Below are 18,077 nucleotides of genomic sequence, written 5' to 3'. Positions count from 1 at the left end.
GCGGGGTTCCAACTCTATCAGCTACGCACATCACAGTAAAGGGGCTGGATCCTTGTGAAATCAATCCAACTATAATTAGTTTTAATTAGGTTTGATTACAAGGACAATTAAATCAACCATGATCCAATGTTATAACCGTTAAAAACTCAAAGTGGTGAAGATACTTTTTAGGCCGTGAGACAAACACATTGAACTCATTAATGAACTTGTCACGTGTTGCGCTGACACCCGAGCGCTAGTTGTTGTTTTTCTCAAGCAGAAAGGTTTGTTCTCGCTCATTACGCATGAAAACCCCGGTGGATGTCAGAGGCACAGTGAACACATCCTGCGGGAAGAGTGGACAACACACAGTGAAGTGTCCGTCAGCAGCGCACGTTCTCTGCCCATTACCATGCATTCAGATGCAGCAGAGGTGGGAAATGCACTCACCCGCCCACCGTCTGTCAACCCAGCGCTCCTCTGCGCCACTGCCTCAGAAAACACTCAACTCCCCATCTCCTGTGTTTATGATTAATGCACAGCGTCAAAGTCCGCAAAGACTCCTTCACTGACCTGTTCCAGCTACAACCGCGTCCTGGGATTCAACGCTTCATTAGGTGACGAATAAACGGAGAATTACGGCATTTGAAACATCAAACCGATTAATCCTGAAAAAAAAATGAAAGGCTTTGTTTTACAAGCTGGGACGTTTTACATGCATCTAATGTGGCAAGTGGTTTAAACAATGTGGGTTTCTCCTGCAGCTGCTTCCATCAGTGGCCGCTTAGTTCCATATTTGGTAACGCACAGAGGTGGCGACTAATCAAATGCAGAGTTAAACAATGATCTAAAAGGAGAAATGCAGATCCAGGAAAGAATTCTGTTGGGTTGCGATTCGGAACGAGCTGCTTTTATATAAAGGGAGAGTTCACCTGAAAACACGACCAAACACGGACCTTTGGCTTTTCTACGTCTATCCGTTTTCCAGTCTTGTTGATGCCTTCAAGAACACGTGACCACCACCGACACACTAATATTATTCCGTGTGGGCCCGCAGCACATTTTTAACAAACCTTTAATTATTTTTTTAGTGCTGGCAGGCGGCAATTACCGCACAAAGCCCCTCGTCAGGAAGCCTGTTTGTTTAACGGCACACGATCACCCCCGGTCGCTCCCTGCGCCGCTGGAAAACAATCTTTGCTGCCCGTGAGTCTGCTGGCCATTAACCAACCAGCAGAAATCCAGGGGAGGAATTCATTATTCCGTGAGCCCTCTCAAAACTCCCCGACTCCCCGCACAATCCCCCGGGGCTTACACGTGCTCAAAAACTATGAAAATCTCACGGCTTTGTCCGGTGGCTCGGCGGCGCCGGGGCCGCGCCGTACCTGGTTGCTGTGCACGCGCACGGTCCCAGGTCGATCCGGAGCCGACGCAGAAACAGGCTCTGATCTCAGACAAACATCTGCAGTTCTGTCCCGCTGTGGAGAAACTAAAATTAGTCCGGGAAGCGAAGGCACAAATGTTTTGGGTTCTTGTGTGAATCCTGCTTAATCTGCTTTTCTAACAGATATAGCCATTAAAACAATAATTTGCTCCAGGGTTTTTAACTTCTTCCATGTGAAGGATGGAAGGTCTTAACATCCAGGCAGCGGCCTCGATCCCAGGTACATTGAGCGCAGTCTCAGGCCATAGACGTCTGCTCTGGGTTTGAATTGAAGTTACCAGAGGAGCATCGCTACTCAGTCTACTGAGACTGGAAAATAAATAACGTCAGACAGTCTGCGTCCTGGAACACGAAGACATTTAACCAAATGTTACTCACAAAGATCTATTATCACCTTTACAACGTAGGAAATGACTGAAAAGTGCTGTAATGTCAGCAAGTCGACACTAGATGGCGCTGCAACACTGGACCAGTTCTGCTCCTAAACTAACAACCAGGTGCTGAGGTCAGAGTTTTTAGTTTTTAGTACTTTTTTTGTGTTTTAGAGTTTTTAGGGCAGAACAAGGGTTAATCTGTTAATATTAAAAATTTAAATGATATATATGGCACGTTAGGTTTTATTTTTTTTTAACCTCCAACTAATGATCAGATTAGTTTACAATTTATTTACAGTTACGTGTAAATTATAGATGAAGGTGTTTACTAACTGTACAGTAACTGGTTGTGTGGACATGTAAAGGAATGAACTGAGCGCATTGGAGGTCTTTAAAGCACAGGATTCTGAGCAGACCTCATGATCTTAGCCTGTGTTCAAATGCTGATTTTTAACCTACAGTAAAAAAAAGAAAAAAAAAAGAGCCAATAATAATAACGAAAAGCAGCTGGGATTGACACTGTAGAATGATTTACTTAAAATTATAGCTTTTGTTACATCAGGAATTAATTGAGGTGCTGTTCCTTGGTCCACACTCCAGCTACTGGAGCATGTTATTCCTAAAAACGTGAAAGGTCACCGGCAGAAAATAGACTAAAAGAGGCCAAACTCCAACTTTCTTACAGCTTCACTGCACAGCACATTTAAGCACAAACGTCCTCAGCAGAGACCTACAAACAAGACAGTTAACAGGTCAGACACAAGAACAATCTGAGGAATAAACCTAATGGAATTTAAAACAGCGGTTGTCCACAAAATAAAACATTTTAAAGAGTCTTTGGGCTTCAGGGCAACAAACAATTCACTGGTCTGTTCTGCTGAGTCGACATGAGGCCTAACTTTCTAAACGTAGAGGTCATGGACGAAAAGCAACCTGCCAGGGTTCCTAAGCTAAAGACTGTGTGGGTAAATGTTAATATTTCCAGCACGAGTGGTTCAGGCTTAACTCGATGGCTTAATAAGTAGAAGATGTTCCCATCCAAGTCAGTAAACTGTGTCATAGTGTAGTTCCTCGAGAAATGTTAAAGGACAACAGAGGGTCACGTGGTAGCACGCTGTGTTTTCCTGTTCAGAGAACGTGGACAAACACACATCGCTAACACATACAAAACAGCGACTCGTCTGCCTCTAAAGGAGCCACCGTGCACCACCGTTCTTATAAAAAATGATCTTTTCCCATCCATTTGATAAATGACATTTGACTGTGAATTGGGTTTGACTCTGGTTCACTATCTATTATCTATTCTACTATTAGCTCCATCAACAACAACAAGCTGCATTATACTGCCAGCACCTTGTTTCATACATGGAGTGTGAATCCAGCGAGTCCATTGTGGCATCTGAACATTTAAAAGCCGATTAGTAACCATAGCAACCATCATTCATGGCAAGACAACCCCCCTCCCTCCCTCCACCACCTCGCCATTCTCCCCTCCCCCGTCCAATCAGCAGGCATGAACAAGACAGAAGCTGCTTTTCCCATCATGCTTTGCAGAAGGAACCAGGAAGAAGCGTGATGCAGGCAATGGGCTGCAGAGCGCTGGGTAGAATAAAGGGAAACACACTGATGGCGGCTGAGGACGCACCAGTCAGGGAGACGTGGCCGGTGTCCCTACGTCATGTCCCGGTGTCTTGGTGAGTTCGCTCTCATTGAAATCATAGCGAGTGGGTGATGCAGCTGGTAGTCAGTGGAGCAGACGGATGCTGCCGGTGCATTTAAAGGGACAGTCATCACCTCAGACCAGCGGCTTTAAGACACACAACACAGATGCCGGGTTATTGTTTAGTTTCTGATGGTTCAGTTTGTTTCTATGACGTGTCACAAATGAACATACATCAGAGGAAGATAAGCCGGCTGACGCAATATTACATCATAACTGACACATGTTGCCATATGAACAGCACCCACTCACTCACAGACCCACTGTGGCCTCACATACAATTCACAAAGCTTTTCTCTGTATCCTTAGTTTTATCATATTAGAGCACATTCTGTCTCATCTTCATCACATTTCCTTCTCCCTTAAAGTTAGAAATGATGAGTGTTGTTCCGCAGCATCATCCACAGAGCTGTACGCGTCCCGTGACCTCGGCTCTGGCCCCTTGCTATCATAACCCTTCTATTCTCGGTGGGCTGTGCAGCCACCTACCAACTCCAAACACAGATGGCTGAGTTTTCAGCCTCCTTCATCCTCAGCTCCCCTGGAAAACATGCAGGCTCGATTAGCACCACTTCTGTTGTGATGTCGCCAGGATGCATGCTTCACCTCTTCACATTCACAACAAACAACACACTTTAGAAGAGCTGAAATCAGGAAGAATTCAAGAACTGTGGTCAATGCAACTATAAATACACCGCTTATGGTTCATCACACATTAATATATATTGTTTTCTATTGAGCTATATAAATTGTAGATCCAGGTTGTGGAGGAATTATGCTGATGCTCAGTTTGCTGTAGACATGCACGGTTACATCTGACCTTTCTGAACCACTAGGTCCAAAAACCACGGCCAGATTTAATGGACGCTGACTCCAGGGAACAATGCAAGGTAAGTGACGCACAGTGGTAGTAAGAAAATAATCTTCACTGCATCGAAATAATGGGTGGTCATTACTAACTTGAAAAACACATTGAAGACCATTAGTTGTCGTTTTGAATCCGTTTTCCGCTCAACGTGCATGTTTCTGAGCCAAAAGAGGCAATTACAGTAAATTACCATTGGCAGTAATCTGCTGTTCTAGCACGTGTGACAGAAACCGGAGAGCTCTTGAGTGGTTAGAGCTTTTGAAAGTGTAACCTGTCAAGTGTTGACAATGGCGTTAATGGAGCCGATGCGAATCGATGGCGGCTGATAAGTTGCTAAAGGATTTCCTATAATAGCAGAGGAGGTGGCGGCTGCAGGTGTGAATGGAGCATCACAGCCACAGACAGGACGGTTCCATTGATCACTGAACTGATGGTTCACAACGACAGAGTCGACAGAGTGCCATTCATTAACAGAACGCCCTCATCCAAGCGTACAAAGCATAGAGTCATCCTGACTCACCTTTCTCAGACATTTTTTGACCATTGACAGTTCATATATGTTTTATTTAATTATTCCAGATGAAGATTTTACCGTGTCAGCACCATTCAGCCTTTCTGCTTCTGTCGGCTGTCATTTAGATACTCACTGCTTTGTTTTGCTCAGTATCTGCTTCAGCTGCTGATGGGTTTCGCCCCGTTACACTTAGCCGTAAAGCAAAGGATTTACATTGTACTCACTCAAAGGAAGCCTGTTGAGTGACGCTGGGGTGCTTTTATGTCACATGATTAGAGGCAGAGAACATTGATTAGAAACGGTTTAGAAACAGCTTTAATCAGTTGTTTTCAGCGCTGTTGAGGGTTTCGGTCTTTAGTGTCTTTAGCACTTAATCACGTGCGTGCTAAGTGAGCACAGACTGGGTCCTGTTTAAATGGCCATTTCTATGCAAACTAAGCAGTTACTGCTACAAAGTGAAACTACAGCGACCGCGAGTAAAGAAGAATGAACACAGACAAAACCCTTAATATATATTTCTATTCTATTTGCTCAAAGACAGGCATGCATGGGCCATTTCCTGCAGTTCAGACGCTACTTGCTTCATCAGAGTGACTTTACATGCACACAGATACGCGTGAACGCACACGTGAAAGCATACGTTGATGAGTCCTACCCACAGCCAGAGTCAGGCCAATAGGAGACGGCGCCGGTGACCAAAGGGCTGCTCTTATCTCGCTATTTATCCAGCTGAGATCACAGTCACATCTGCAGCTGAGCGACGGCTCAGAAGCTTAAGACAGAGTGAGAGAGAGAGAGACACAGAGCGGGAAGACAGATAAAAAGACAACTCCACAGGCATTTAAGATACTTGAGGTCCTGTTGATTCCAGGTAAGTACACAGTCACACACTGTTTGTTTACAGCTGTTATTAATTAGTCATTTCCTGATTCTCCTTTACTCCACTCTTTCATTAACTATGTTTTGCTTTTCTTAAAAGTCAAAACTACTGAAAACTGTCAAAAGTGATGCTTGACTGTCTGAAAATGATTTGCATCTTCAACAAACTCCAACCTGTTCTCTGAATCAACATCGACCACAATGCAAACGTGATTATTGAGCTTTTCTTAACTGTATATACAGTAGTTTGATGGTCAAGTGGTGGAAGGAGCTTTTGTCCTGGTGTCACAATGAATCTTTATAGGTGCGTTTTACGGCTTCAAATGATCCCGTTGTCCGTCATTACGGCTTCACTAGCTTTTTAGCTGGATGTGTGAATGTGCTGTGCAGTTTTCAATGTCACATTTGCTTGTTGCGGTACTTAAGTATGTTTTAACACAAACGTCTTCATGTTTGATTTGATCATATGATTCTATACATACTTTACAAAATTACTGTCAGTCAGCATGATTAGTTTGTTTTTTCTTTTCACTTGTCACATGATTAACATGACAGGATTTAAACACCAGACTGCCGCTTCAAAGAAAGCTGTAATAAGCAGTGGAGTGAAGGCAGAGAATGCTGATTGGGAATCAATAGTTTTCAGTTCTATTCAGAGTTGACAAATGACTATAGATCTTCATCCTCAGTCTTAACGATGATTATAACCTGGACACAGAGTCGTCTGGCTATTAAACTATCCAATAAGTCACCAATCAACAATAGTGAAGAAGTATGTTATCTGTAAAAAATCAACTCAGGTAAAATTTTGAAGAAAATAAATCCAACAACTAATAAAATAAATGACAATAACTTACCACTGTCATTCTACACCAGGTATTGCACATACTGCACTGTTAAAATCCCGTCTGTCTGCCTGATCTCCTACAGCAGCACAGATAATCACCTTAACCACCCTCCCACCCTCATCCTCGCCCCGTGCTGCATCCCCTTCCTCCCTAAAACCATGGAGAAGGTCACCAAGCTGACAGACATCACCGCAGCCCCGTCCGTTCACCTGGAACGCCGCGTCCGCCACCGGCCCACCGCCGCCGCCGTCCTCAAATCCAAGCTGAAGCAGAGCGCCGCCTGCTCCGTCCCCAGGGTCCGATCCGCCCTCAGCGGCTTCTTCCCGGTGGTGCGCTGGCTGCCCAAATACAAGATCCGAGAATACATCTGCGGCGACGTGATGTCGGGCCTGATCATCGGCATCATCCTGGTGCCGCAGGCCATCGCCTACTGCCTGCTGGCAGGCGTGGAGCCCATCTACGGCCTCTACACGTCCTTCTACGCCAACATCATCTACTTCCTCATGGGGACGTCCAGACATGTTTCCGTGGGGATCTTCAGCCTCATGAGCCTCATGGTTGGCCAGGTAACGAACTACTGGCGAGAAGAGTCATTCTCTCACTATTGCTTAGTGGAAAATTCAAACAAACCCCTCCGTTTGTCTGCAGGTTGTGGATAAGCACATGTTCATGGCCGGGTTTGATCTCAGTGAGGATTCCAAAGCATCTGGTGACCTGAACGGCTCCGCGGACGCGAACCTCACGGCCGGTCATCTGCACACAGTGGAGCTCATGGGTGTGCAGTGTGGGAAGGAGTGCTACGCCATCAGCACCGCTGCTGCGCTCACGTTCATTGCTGGTGTGTACCAGGTAAACAAGTTGAATTCAGCGTGTCCTCTGATCTCTGAATCGTGATACAAAGTACTGTGTTGCTAATAAACCCCCCTGCCCCCCCAGGTCCTGATGGCTGTGTTCCGGCTGGGCTTCGTCTCCGTTTACCTGTCCGGCCCCATGCTGGAGGGTTTCGCTTCAGGAGCCTCTGTCACCATTCTCACCGTGCAGGTTAAATACCTGCTGGGGCTCAGAATTCCCCGTCACCAAGGCTACGGCACCGTCGTCGTCACCTGGATCAATGTTTTTGCTAACATCCACAAGACCAACCTGTGTGACCTCATCACCAGCGCCATCTGCATCTCCATACTCGGTACATAATTAAGTTTCTCAGCACAGATTATGTTAATGTTAGACCAACATCTAGTTTGACGCATGAAATGACACCATTCATTTTGAATTGCAGTAGCCGGAAAAGAGATCCAGGAGCGCTACAAGGACCGTCTAAAGGTCCCTCTGCCCACGGAGCTGGTAGTGGTGGCGGGTGCGACGCTGGCCAGCCACTTTGGGGGGCTGAACAGCAAATATGGCTCCAGTGTCTCTGGTCACATCCCCACAGGGTTCATCCCTCCCCAGGTGCCCAGCGTCGACCTGATGTCACAACTGGCAATGGACGCCATTCCTCTGTCTGTCATTAGGTAATGTGTAACCAGTTTAACAGCACGTTTGAATGGCAACAACACAACATGCACAAACAAGCTCATCATCCTCTAAATAGGCGTTTCTTGCAAAAACACACAAATGTTACTGTGTTTTTACTTTAGTTCTAGGATTACGAGTTAAATCTTGCGAAAGCGTTAGAGCGCTATAATCTAGTTGATGCTGACATCAGTTCTGAAGGAGTCTTAACTTGCTTTTATGAGGCCAAAGATTAAGTTACAGCCACATTCGTTTAAGTTAAATTTTAATTTTCCCCTTCAGTTTTGCCTTCACAGTGTCACTGTCTGAGATGTTTGCCAAGAAGAACGGCTACACGGTTCGGCCGAACCAGGAGATGCTGGCCATCGGCTTCTGCAACATCATCCCCTCCTTCTTCCACTGCTTCACAACCAGCGCAGCTTTGGCTAAAACCATGGTGAAGGACTCGACCGGCTGCCAGACACAGGTGGGTAAAATGCCTGGTCCACATGTTTCCCCGGAGGCGGTGAAGTGACCCTCTGCTCCTCCATCAGGTCTCCAGCCTCGTCAGTGCCTTGGTTGTCCTCATGGTGCTGCTGTTCTTCGCGCCTTTCTTCTACGCTCTCCAAAAGTGTGTCCTTGCTTGTATCATCATTGTGAGCCTTCGGGGAGCTTTGAGGAAATTCAAGGACATCCCGGCGAAGTGGCGCGAGAGCAAGAACGACGCCGCCGTCTGGCTCGTCACCATGTTCGCCACGGCGCTGATTAGCGTGGAGCTGGGCCTCGTGGTCGGAGTCGTCTTTTCCATGGGCTGCGTCATTTTCAAGACCCAGAAGCCTAAAGTGAGTGGAGGATTTGGTGCTGCTTATTGTTTTTATGAACTGTTTTTCCTAACCTTTGGTATTTTCAGGTCTCGCTCTTGGGCCGGGTCAGTGGCACGGATCTTTACGAGGACATGGACGAGTATGTGGACCTCACGCTGCCACCTCAGGTTCACATCCTCCGCTTCCAGGCTCCTCTATACTATGCCAACAAGGACGTGTTCCTCAAATCCGTTTATAAAATTGTTGGTGTTGAACCTTTCCTGGAGATGACGAGGAGAAGAAAGGCAGAGAAGGCGAGCAAAGAGAAGACTTCAAGACGGACCAAGGCAGTCGGGGACAAAAACAATGGCGATGTTGTAATTGGACTTGTCCAGAGAGAACTAGGCTTCCACACGATCGTCTTGGACTGCTCTGCCATCCCCTTTATAGACTCAACAGGCACAGGTGCTTTTAAAATGCTGCTTAAGGAGTATAAAGAGATCGGGGTGGAGGTGCTGCTTGCCTGCTGTAACACCTCGGTCATCGACACGCTGCAGAAGGGAGATTTCTTTGGGAAGAACGACGAGAACATGAGCGGCCTGCTCTTCCATACAGTCCATGCTGCGGCCCTCTATGCAAACAGAACCTGCACAGCCATCGGGTCAGAAGACTCCGCAATGTAGAGCAGCTGGAACAAGCAGGGGATAAAGAAAAGAGTGAGGTTAAATACGGCACCTCGCTGTCTGTGACATTCCTGCTTTACAGAGAGTAGCTTAAGGGTTTGTACAACAAAACATGGCATTGGAGGAGGACCCTACTGGGAAGTAAACATTTAAACTTAAGGAAAGTATGCAGTGGTCCCGCCTGGTCCCTATGACCCAGCTACACACTACAGCAACTTGGGTCATTGCATACAGTGCCTTCAAAGAGCCTCTCAGGCTACTCTCTTTAATCCACCTGTTTCAAATGTGGCCCTGAATATAAAACTACCTGAACTACAAAGACACGAGTGCTTTTAGTAGTAGTAACGTGTCCAATGAGCACCCTAGCTCCAGAGGCAGCACCCCTGAGATCCTCATGCAATGGTTTAGGATGATGGAAATCTAGAGCTGCTGCATCTGTAGCAGACAACACCGTTTGTGATCCCTCCTGAACCTTGCATGGATGATACATGATATTGTAGCAGGCACAAATATGTTCAGTTTCTATTTGACCCATGAGTCAAAAGTAATGTCTCTGGCAAAGCTTTTAATGGCTCCATGAGTCCAAAGATTCATGGTCAGCCTCCCACTCAAAGGCTTGACTTCAGACCAGAGCTCATAACAATAACAACTCTTGTCCTTGGTCCCCCAACAGAAGCAACTTTATGGCAAGTGATTGTAAAAATAAAGGATTTACATCCATGAGGCTATGTTCAGGTGCAAGAATCAAGCAAGTGTTTCTAAACGTTGCCATTTGACCACTGATGGAAGCGGACGATTCATCCTGATGTTTCATGATTACAAATCCACCTCTTTGCATTAATGCAGATGCATACAGTACATTTAAAATGATTCTGTCATCACAGTGTGGCATCATTGTCCACATCTGGTGCAGTGATGATGTGATATTATCTGAAAGGTAAACTAAGTAAAATAGAAGTGATTCTGAACTGGTGGGCCGTTTGACTGCATAGAAGATGACCCACATACTGAATGCTACTTGAATTTGGCAAAGCGCATGTACTGTGCAGTATGACTCCCTTAAAACTGCTAAAACTAATTTTCCAACTGTGACAAATTATTACATTTAGGAAAAATGTTGCTGAAATCTTCTGATATGTCAGCCTTATGATGAAATGCATTTGAGAAGTTTCCTCGATTTGAGTTGCGGCTTGTCATTTAAGGGTTGATGATGGGCCCGAAGCCGGACCAGTTGAGAACCACTGAAATAGAGTAAGAGACCTGGGAACAATGGGCCTATAGGAACAAAGAGATCATCAGGCTCTGACTGACAGTCAGACTGTTTGGTGTGACAGCAACATACAATACAATCTTACCCAACAGATTGTTGTTGTTTTTTTTAAATTTTATATTGTTTATTTCTTATTTACATGTATGTATCATATAATTTGATATTATTTGGTTTATAATTTAGATGCTACTGCCTCATTTGCACATCTGGTTATCTTTCATTATAAACTGTTACTTTTAAAAATATTATTACTTTCAAATATTACTTTTACTAAATATTATTGTTATTGGTATTTTTGCAAATAACATTTTGTACCAACCAAATTTAAGGCAACTTTGTCACTTTGTTGAATCAAAGGTTTGTAATTTTTGTGTAAAATACAGTATAATAATTGAAAATATTACTTTAATATTTTTACCATCAAGACAATATTGAAGTAGTGTCATTGAAACAAGATGTAAATAATATACATTTATTTTATCATCAAATATTTTTAACATTTTCATTTCACCTTAACTGTGATACTGATACTTTAGACAGTGTTAATAAACAAACACTACCTTAATGTTGGAAACTCGAATGAAACTAATGCATTCAATAAAAACTTGTGACTCATTCAATAACTTTTGTAGAAGAGTATATTTTTTAATGTAATGTATGTATAGATTTTAAATGTTTATGATTTGACATGCTTAAGTAGTCCTCCAAAATTATGGCTCTAAGCAAACTAAGCAGATTTACCTGGTAGCATTGATGTGTCAGAGCCCACACACGTCATTAGTGAGAAGGGTTATGTAATTATAGCTAACCTCTGCCAGCCTTATTATTACACTTCTTCTGTTGTATGGTTAAGCACTTTCTTGAATGACAGCACAGCAAAAAACAAACTGCTGCCCTAAAAGAGCAAGAGAGAGAGAGAGAGAGAGAGAGAGAAACACACACACACACGTTATTAAAAAAAAATTAACCAACACAATTCACATATTAAACACAAGATGATGGTAGAATTAAAAGTTATATTCTCCAAAAGGTAATAATCGTGAACACACTTAAAGTTGAATGGTGATATTCTAAAAAAAATAACTAGTCACAATAGATCAGAGTCAGAATTCAAAGTATTTTCAATGAGGACAAACTTGACTAGGATTTTACATGTAATGTGAAGTGAGTCCATTAGACTGAACTCGAAACTCTAAATGTTTCAGGTGCATAGAAAAAAGGCGATGACCAGTATTAATAACAAACCTGGATTAAGATGTTAGGGGACACACCATCATTAGAGCTTTGGTACAGTATAAATGCTGTTGTTAAACTGTGGGAACAGCAGAACAAACCTGTGATTATGGTTATTAAGTAATTTCTTCTGTTTGACTTACTGATGTAGCCTGATTACAATTAGTCATTAACAAGCAGTAAAACATTGTGTTACAGCATTTTTTGTTCATTCAAATAGTTTAAAAATATATTTTTACAGGAGGCACCAAAATAAATATTATACATCTTGCAAGTCAGTTCCAGTGGTTTTTCATACAAATGAAGTTAAAGAAAAAAGACACGTACAGAGTAAAACACTGCATCTTTGTACCTAGCAACGTATGAGCAGTAGATTTTGATGAACCATAAAAACCTAAAAAAGGCTAAATATGGGTTCATCTTTTAGCGCTAACTGTGCTTAGTCCAACGTTGTGTTACCTGAACCACCACTAAAATTCACTGGCCTTGTGGCGTTCGAGCACAAATGACTGACTGGTCCGAGTTCAGAGGTTTTGTTCCGTATGATGTCAGATACAGTAGTAACAGCAAGTGTTAACACAGTACAGATCCACATGATAAGGCAAGTAACGTAAACAAATACACAAAAATAACACTACATTCCAACACGTAATTGTCCTAAAGTGTACTAACAAAACCTGAAACGCCTTTAACTGGCCTCATTTCAAACAGCATCAAGCAGGTACAGTATTAACCAGTTCTTCACACGCAGTTATGATCCACAGCAGCGGGAAGTGATAGTCACCACTGTCACTCAACATGTAAGTGCTACTGTTCACTATTGGCAAGATTTTTGTGCCACCAGTTCTTCCATTGCCAGGGAGTTCCTAAAACCAGTTTAAACAGTGGCTTCTGTGAAGCACTCACAGTAAAAGGTTTTCATCACATTCATTGTAGTAGGAGGAGACAGGTTTTGCCACAGGCCACCTCCTCACCCGTTGCGGCTAGTGAGATAAAGTTGTTTGTTGTTTTATTTACGTTAGATCAACCAACTGCTCCGTTTGTAAATTTGTACATGTTGCATTCACTTCTTGGAAAACTGAGGCAACAAATGATGTGTTGCAAAGCTTGTTTGTTCAAAAGGTTGAGACAATGCTCAATGGGAAAAAAGAAAAAAGCATCAGGAAACTATTTTACAAACTATTTGTTCAAATATGAGAAGAAGAACAAAAACCCACCTTTCCCCAAATTATGTTGAATTTCCAGCTGTTACACATTTTACATGCTCTTAAAAAAAGGACATTCACAATATATTGAATGAAACGAGAAAGGTCTTTGTTCACACTGGGTATTCAGTTTGATTCAGAAGAATACTTGTCGATATTTCGACAGAAAAACTACCTAATTCATGCATGAGAAAACATGATAATATTGTTTAAGCACCAGCTTCATTCTTAGATAAATAAAAACACAAGCATCAACTCTGATCATCTCTACAGTACTACCCAGCACATGTTCTGGTCCTCCTGTTAGCTCAAGCCTATAGCAGCCAGTTCCCCTTAAAAAGCAGCTCAGAGAAAGAAAGAAGCTACTCATCACTGTCACATTCAGTTCTAGTAGTTCATACTTAATATTGGCAGTTAGTTAACACTGTTTCTGGTGCAGTAGTATAACTGTGCCAGCAGCAAACTGGCTTCAAACACTTTCATTCTTTCAACAGCATTATTTGATCAGTTTTACTTAGCTGCTACCGCTCTGGGCCGAGCAGGGCTGGCTGTGCCTGAAGTGCATGATGTGTACAGCGGTCTGATGCCACCAGTAAAACATCACTACCACTAGTATGTGCCACACCTGGTGGCTGGCGCCCAGATAGTTCAGCTGGCCTGGGAAAAAGCAATAAATAATAAAGAAAACACATGCAACACAGTCTTTAATTATAATCATATCAGATTTAAACTGTGCAAGTTGTATAAAATCTCTATGGAAGGAAACAATAGAACAAATATAATTAAAATCTGATTACTGTAGTTCCATGACACACAACCACTAGATATTAGACATTAAAAGTCTTCATACAAAAACAAAATAAATACTATAACTTCTAGATACGTGTTAGTTTTGAATTGATGACATTGTAAATAGTGATGAATAAAATCAGATGGACAATTTAGTATATTTCAAGTATATTTCACATTCTTAACATCTTTATTGAATGTCTACAAATGGTAGAAGTAGAGATGTGACCTCTAGTGGTAATTTGTGTATATAACAGACACTAAAGATACAGAAGACATCAGGTTCTGAGTAGATACTGTACAGTAGCTTTGAGACGATGATGTTGGGAAGGGGAGGGGGGTAGATTCATTTATTCTCATATCCAAAACACTGACAACAAGAGACATCATCAGACTCTTCATTCATTCAAATACTCATTTTACTATAATTTCCAGAGACAAATTGAGACTCACCTGGAAAATAGCGCTCCGGGATCTTGGTCACATAGAACAAGAACGCAGCAGCAGCTATCATGTACATCACTATCACACGAGGCAGGAACAACTGAGCAAAGAACAAAACAGAACATTCAGGCAATCATAACCACGATTTCCTTCAACGCAGCTAAAAAGGTGATGTTACAGATACACAACAATCACTGCCATTTTAAATGCTGTATTTGCAAACCTGGACAACAGCAGTGGTGAATCCTCCAGTGAGCCAAACCCAGTGACATGCTGGAATCACACTGATGCCTGCCACACAGCAGAAGATCGCCATGCGTATCCACCGCCAGTCGTTACTAAGGTAACGAGGATGAACTTGAGCACAAAACACCGCCAGGATCAGAGACAACACCGTCAGCAGGTACACCTGTCGCCAAAACTGAAACATGAGATCAAAACAGATTTAATTTCAGTTGGGGAAAAAAAATCTAATCATTTTTAGGTATAATTCTGCTAATTCAACTGCAATAGCCATGAAAATAGTCAGAGATTAACGTCTCATTTGAATCATTGCAACAATAACTTGTATCTTAAATTCTCACACTTACCGCATTACAATAGAAAGCATAGAAAATCCCAGGTACGTAACAGCCCAGAATGCCAACAGAGATGCCTGCATAGTCCAGAGCGAGCCAGCGACGGCATGTCTTCTCTGATCGGTGGCACGAGAACAGGTGGTACCCCACTGAGCACAACATGCACACCTAAGACGATCACATACATAGACAATATGTAGAGATCAGTCACTTGCTACCATAAATACTACATGAAAGAAATCCTCCTCTGCACTCGATAAACTACGGGGCTTACAGTAGGACTTGTCTACAAGGGCAAAAGGTATGTACTACTAGGAACCACAAGTTTCACAATCAGCTACTGTCCTACAATACGGTATATCTTTACTTCCTTACACATTATACCTTAGCATGTACAGACGGTCTGAATGCACCCGCAGCAGTTAAAGTACAAGAAAACCTACAGCAGATAAAACATGTTGTCAAACAAGTAAAGGGAAACATGATATACAGCTCTGTCAGTAAGAAAATACACAATTATGTTTTTAAAAAGTAGCAGTTAATAAGGCAGCAAAACAGCAAATATAACTCCCCTTCTTTAAAATCACAATGCTGTGTTCCAGGACAATAAGGTACATACAGTAGTGATTGGAATTCACAAAAATGTCAAGTAAAAAAAAGCTTAAAACAATAATAATGTGCAAAAGCAGAATCGCTTTGTTGCTTTCACAGCATGTATACAGACAAAACACATTTACCTGAAAGCAGAACAATCCTATAGCGTAGATGACATAGTCCTCTCTGTTCGCTCCAGAAGCCGGCAGTATAGAGGAGAGGTCATTGACTCCCAGAAGAAAGAAGAGCAGGAAGCCCAGCAGGTGGCTCCAGATGTTCACCGTCTCATTGGACAGAATGAAAATGCTGCAACAGACAGGGGGAAATAAAATGACATGAAAGACAAAAAAACATATAAAAAATACATCTGTTTGCAGGTGTGGTAGTAAATATCAGCAATAAAATTAAACTCCAAACTTGCCGCACCTCTTGAGGCAGAGCTTGGAGGGCAGGTGAGCCCTGTAGCCATCTGTGATGTAGGGGTTTTCTTTGAGGAAGAGGGGGATCTGTTCGTAGGTGTACAGTCGTATCCTCTGGGGTATGAGCACAGGCCAGTGCTGGTAGCTGCCCAGCTCGATGTAGTGGGCGGTTTTCAGCAGCTTCTGGGGCATTTTGAGCAGCATCTTGTTCTCAGCTCCTCTGGCACAGGACGAACAGGAGGGCTTTAAGGCTGAGTTTGGAAAAATGAACAGAAAAAGTGTAAGTCAGCAAGACTTTTTATAAAAGTGAATGCAGAGTTACATGTTTTACAAATATAAATGATAGCCCTTGAGAGGAGCTATTACTTCAAAACTAGTTTAAGCAACGTTAAATTAACTAGCTAGACTGGTTTTGCTCAGGGCTGCTTCGTGTATCTACTCAAAAACGTTTGTTTCCTGTTCTGTAACCACGATTAAAAGCAATAAACGCACACTATGTTCACCGTGTATTTTATGCGATTTGAAATGATGCAAGCAAAATAAATTATTTACAACGAGCTAACGTCCCTGCTAAGCTACACTTATTATCTTCAGCTGGTAAACGCTAGCGTTACAACGGATCAACCCACCGTCAGTCGTATTCCCAGTCGGGATTCGGACAATTCAGCCATCTCCGGCCGACTGCGAAGCCAGAATGCAATAAGAATCACATTTTATTCGGAAAATATTAAACAGCCTCCATCCATCAAGGCAGACGCTCAATGGAGCGACATTATACCTGCCTCCTTCTTCTTCTGCTGGTCCTCATGGTGAGTTGAAGGCGCAGACGCAGCGCGTGTTAGCGCCCTCTACAGGATGATGTTGGTTAGAGCAACAGTATTCGAGCTGTGTCCTGTATCGTGGGGGTACTGCATATACGCTTTTAAAAATTATATGGTTATTTATTATATCTTGTCAAAAAAATGGCTGTAAAATGTCTTTACTATCAATCATTATTTTTATATTTATTAAAAAAAGCAAAAGTAGGTAAAACAGGCAAATTTGAGTCTTTAATCTTTAGCGCCACCTACTGGTCAGTGCAGAGGTTTGCATCTGTGTCAATTTCAACAGCATTTCTCATCTAAATTCATTTCTAAAAGGCCTCTTAGGAGACTCAAGCCTCGCCTCTCTATACACTGAGCCCGGCATATTCAGCCCACCTTTTTGTTGTGGTTTGAGCAAATCCCAAAAGAAAAAAGAGAATGAAATCACACCCATGTCTGCAGCAGCAGCAGAGTTAATTGTCATGTTTACAGACGGGCTTGTCATTTATGACCACACTGTAAAATGATTTGTTTTCTTTTCGATGAAGGGCCTAGAGGTCAAATAAAGTTAAAACTTAATATTCAGAGTTTTTCATTAATATAATTCAAATAAAAATTCAACCTTAGTGTTGCCTTGAACTCGGGGTTTTCACTTTCATGCCTTTATGGAGAAACAAGAGTTGAATGTGACAGCCAACAAGCCTGTTCTCTGTAGTCCTAGATTTCTAGATCAACCACACCCACAAATAAAACTCAGATGACATCAGGCTTAAGAGTCACCCATAAAATATCTAAGGGGGATCCAGGCAAGCACGAGATGAGACAGAAATGAGGCTTTTCGCTGACATAGTGACTTTGCAATGTAATTACTTGGACTCTTCATCCTCCAGAGCTGGTCACATTAAACCACACAGACATTTCATACGCCACATTGCTACAGGATATGAAATGTGTTATTGTCAATGTGTTGAGTGTCTTATAGGTTATACTGTACTTTTGTCCCTGAGGCTTTGGGTGGCACAGAAACGCTCTGTGGTGAAAAAACATCTGCAGAAGATCACATTAAGGGTTTTTGTCGCAATGAATAATTGCTGTTATGCATTGGGGGAATTGTACAGATTTTAATGCCTTCTGTCAGTTGG

At 42.7% G+C, this 18,077-nt stretch overlaps 2 protein-coding genes across 4 annotated transcripts; one reads left to right on the top strand and one right to left on the bottom strand.

Annotated features, from left to right (window-relative positions):
- The first annotated feature begins 3,339 nt into the window (after window positions 1-3,339).
- slc26a1 (solute carrier family 26 member 1) lies at window positions 3,340-11,493 on the top strand. 2 transcript variants are annotated; one of them, XM_029169433.3, is made up of 9 exons: window positions 3,340-3,491; window positions 4,354-4,407; window positions 6,709-7,192; window positions 7,275-7,475; window positions 7,563-7,809; window positions 7,903-8,134; window positions 8,418-8,601; window positions 8,669-8,956; window positions 9,025-11,493. In XM_029169433.3, the coding sequence occupies exons 3-9, from the start codon at window positions 6,785-6,787 to the stop codon at window positions 9,598-9,600; spliced, it is 2,136 nt and encodes a 711-aa protein (XP_029025266.1). In that variant the 5' UTR covers window positions 3,340-3,491; window positions 4,354-4,407; window positions 6,709-6,784; the 3' UTR covers window positions 9,601-11,493. The 2 variants fall into 2 exon arrangements, with proteins under 2 accessions (XP_029025266.1, XP_029025268.1); XM_029169435.3 differs by lacking the exons at window positions 3,340-3,491; window positions 4,354-4,407 and adding an exon at window positions 5,291-5,770.
- A 797-nt stretch (window positions 11,494-12,290) lies between these two features.
- LOC114867094 (progestin and adipoQ receptor family member 3-like) lies at window positions 12,291-16,971 on the bottom strand. Of its 2 annotated transcripts, XM_029169436.2 has the most exons (8): window positions 16,911-16,971; window positions 16,762-16,813; window positions 16,140-16,383; window positions 15,857-16,019; window positions 15,132-15,287; window positions 14,765-14,962; window positions 14,551-14,641; window positions 12,291-13,965 (listed from the first exon to the last, which is right to left on the bottom strand). In XM_029169436.2, the coding sequence occupies exons 3-8, from the start codon at window positions 16,334-16,336 to the stop codon at window positions 13,823-13,825; spliced, it is 948 nt and encodes a 315-aa protein (XP_029025269.1). In that variant the 5' UTR covers window positions 16,337-16,383; window positions 16,762-16,813; window positions 16,911-16,971; the 3' UTR covers window positions 12,291-13,822. The 2 variants fall into 2 exon arrangements, with proteins under 2 accessions (XP_029025269.1, XP_029025271.1); XM_029169438.3 differs by lacking the exons at window positions 12,291-13,965; window positions 16,911-16,971 and adding an exon at window positions 13,995-14,467 and having other exon boundaries at window positions 16,762-16,904.
- Window positions 16,972-18,077: the final 1,106 nt, after the last annotated feature.

Source organism: Betta splendens, chromosome 12 (assembly GCF_900634795.4).
Source record: "Betta splendens chromosome 12, fBetSpl5.4, whole genome shotgun sequence".
Lineage (NCBI taxonomy): Eukaryota > Metazoa > Chordata > Actinopteri > Anabantiformes > Osphronemidae > Betta > Betta splendens.
This window is presented reverse-complemented; position numbering and strand designations above follow the sequence as displayed.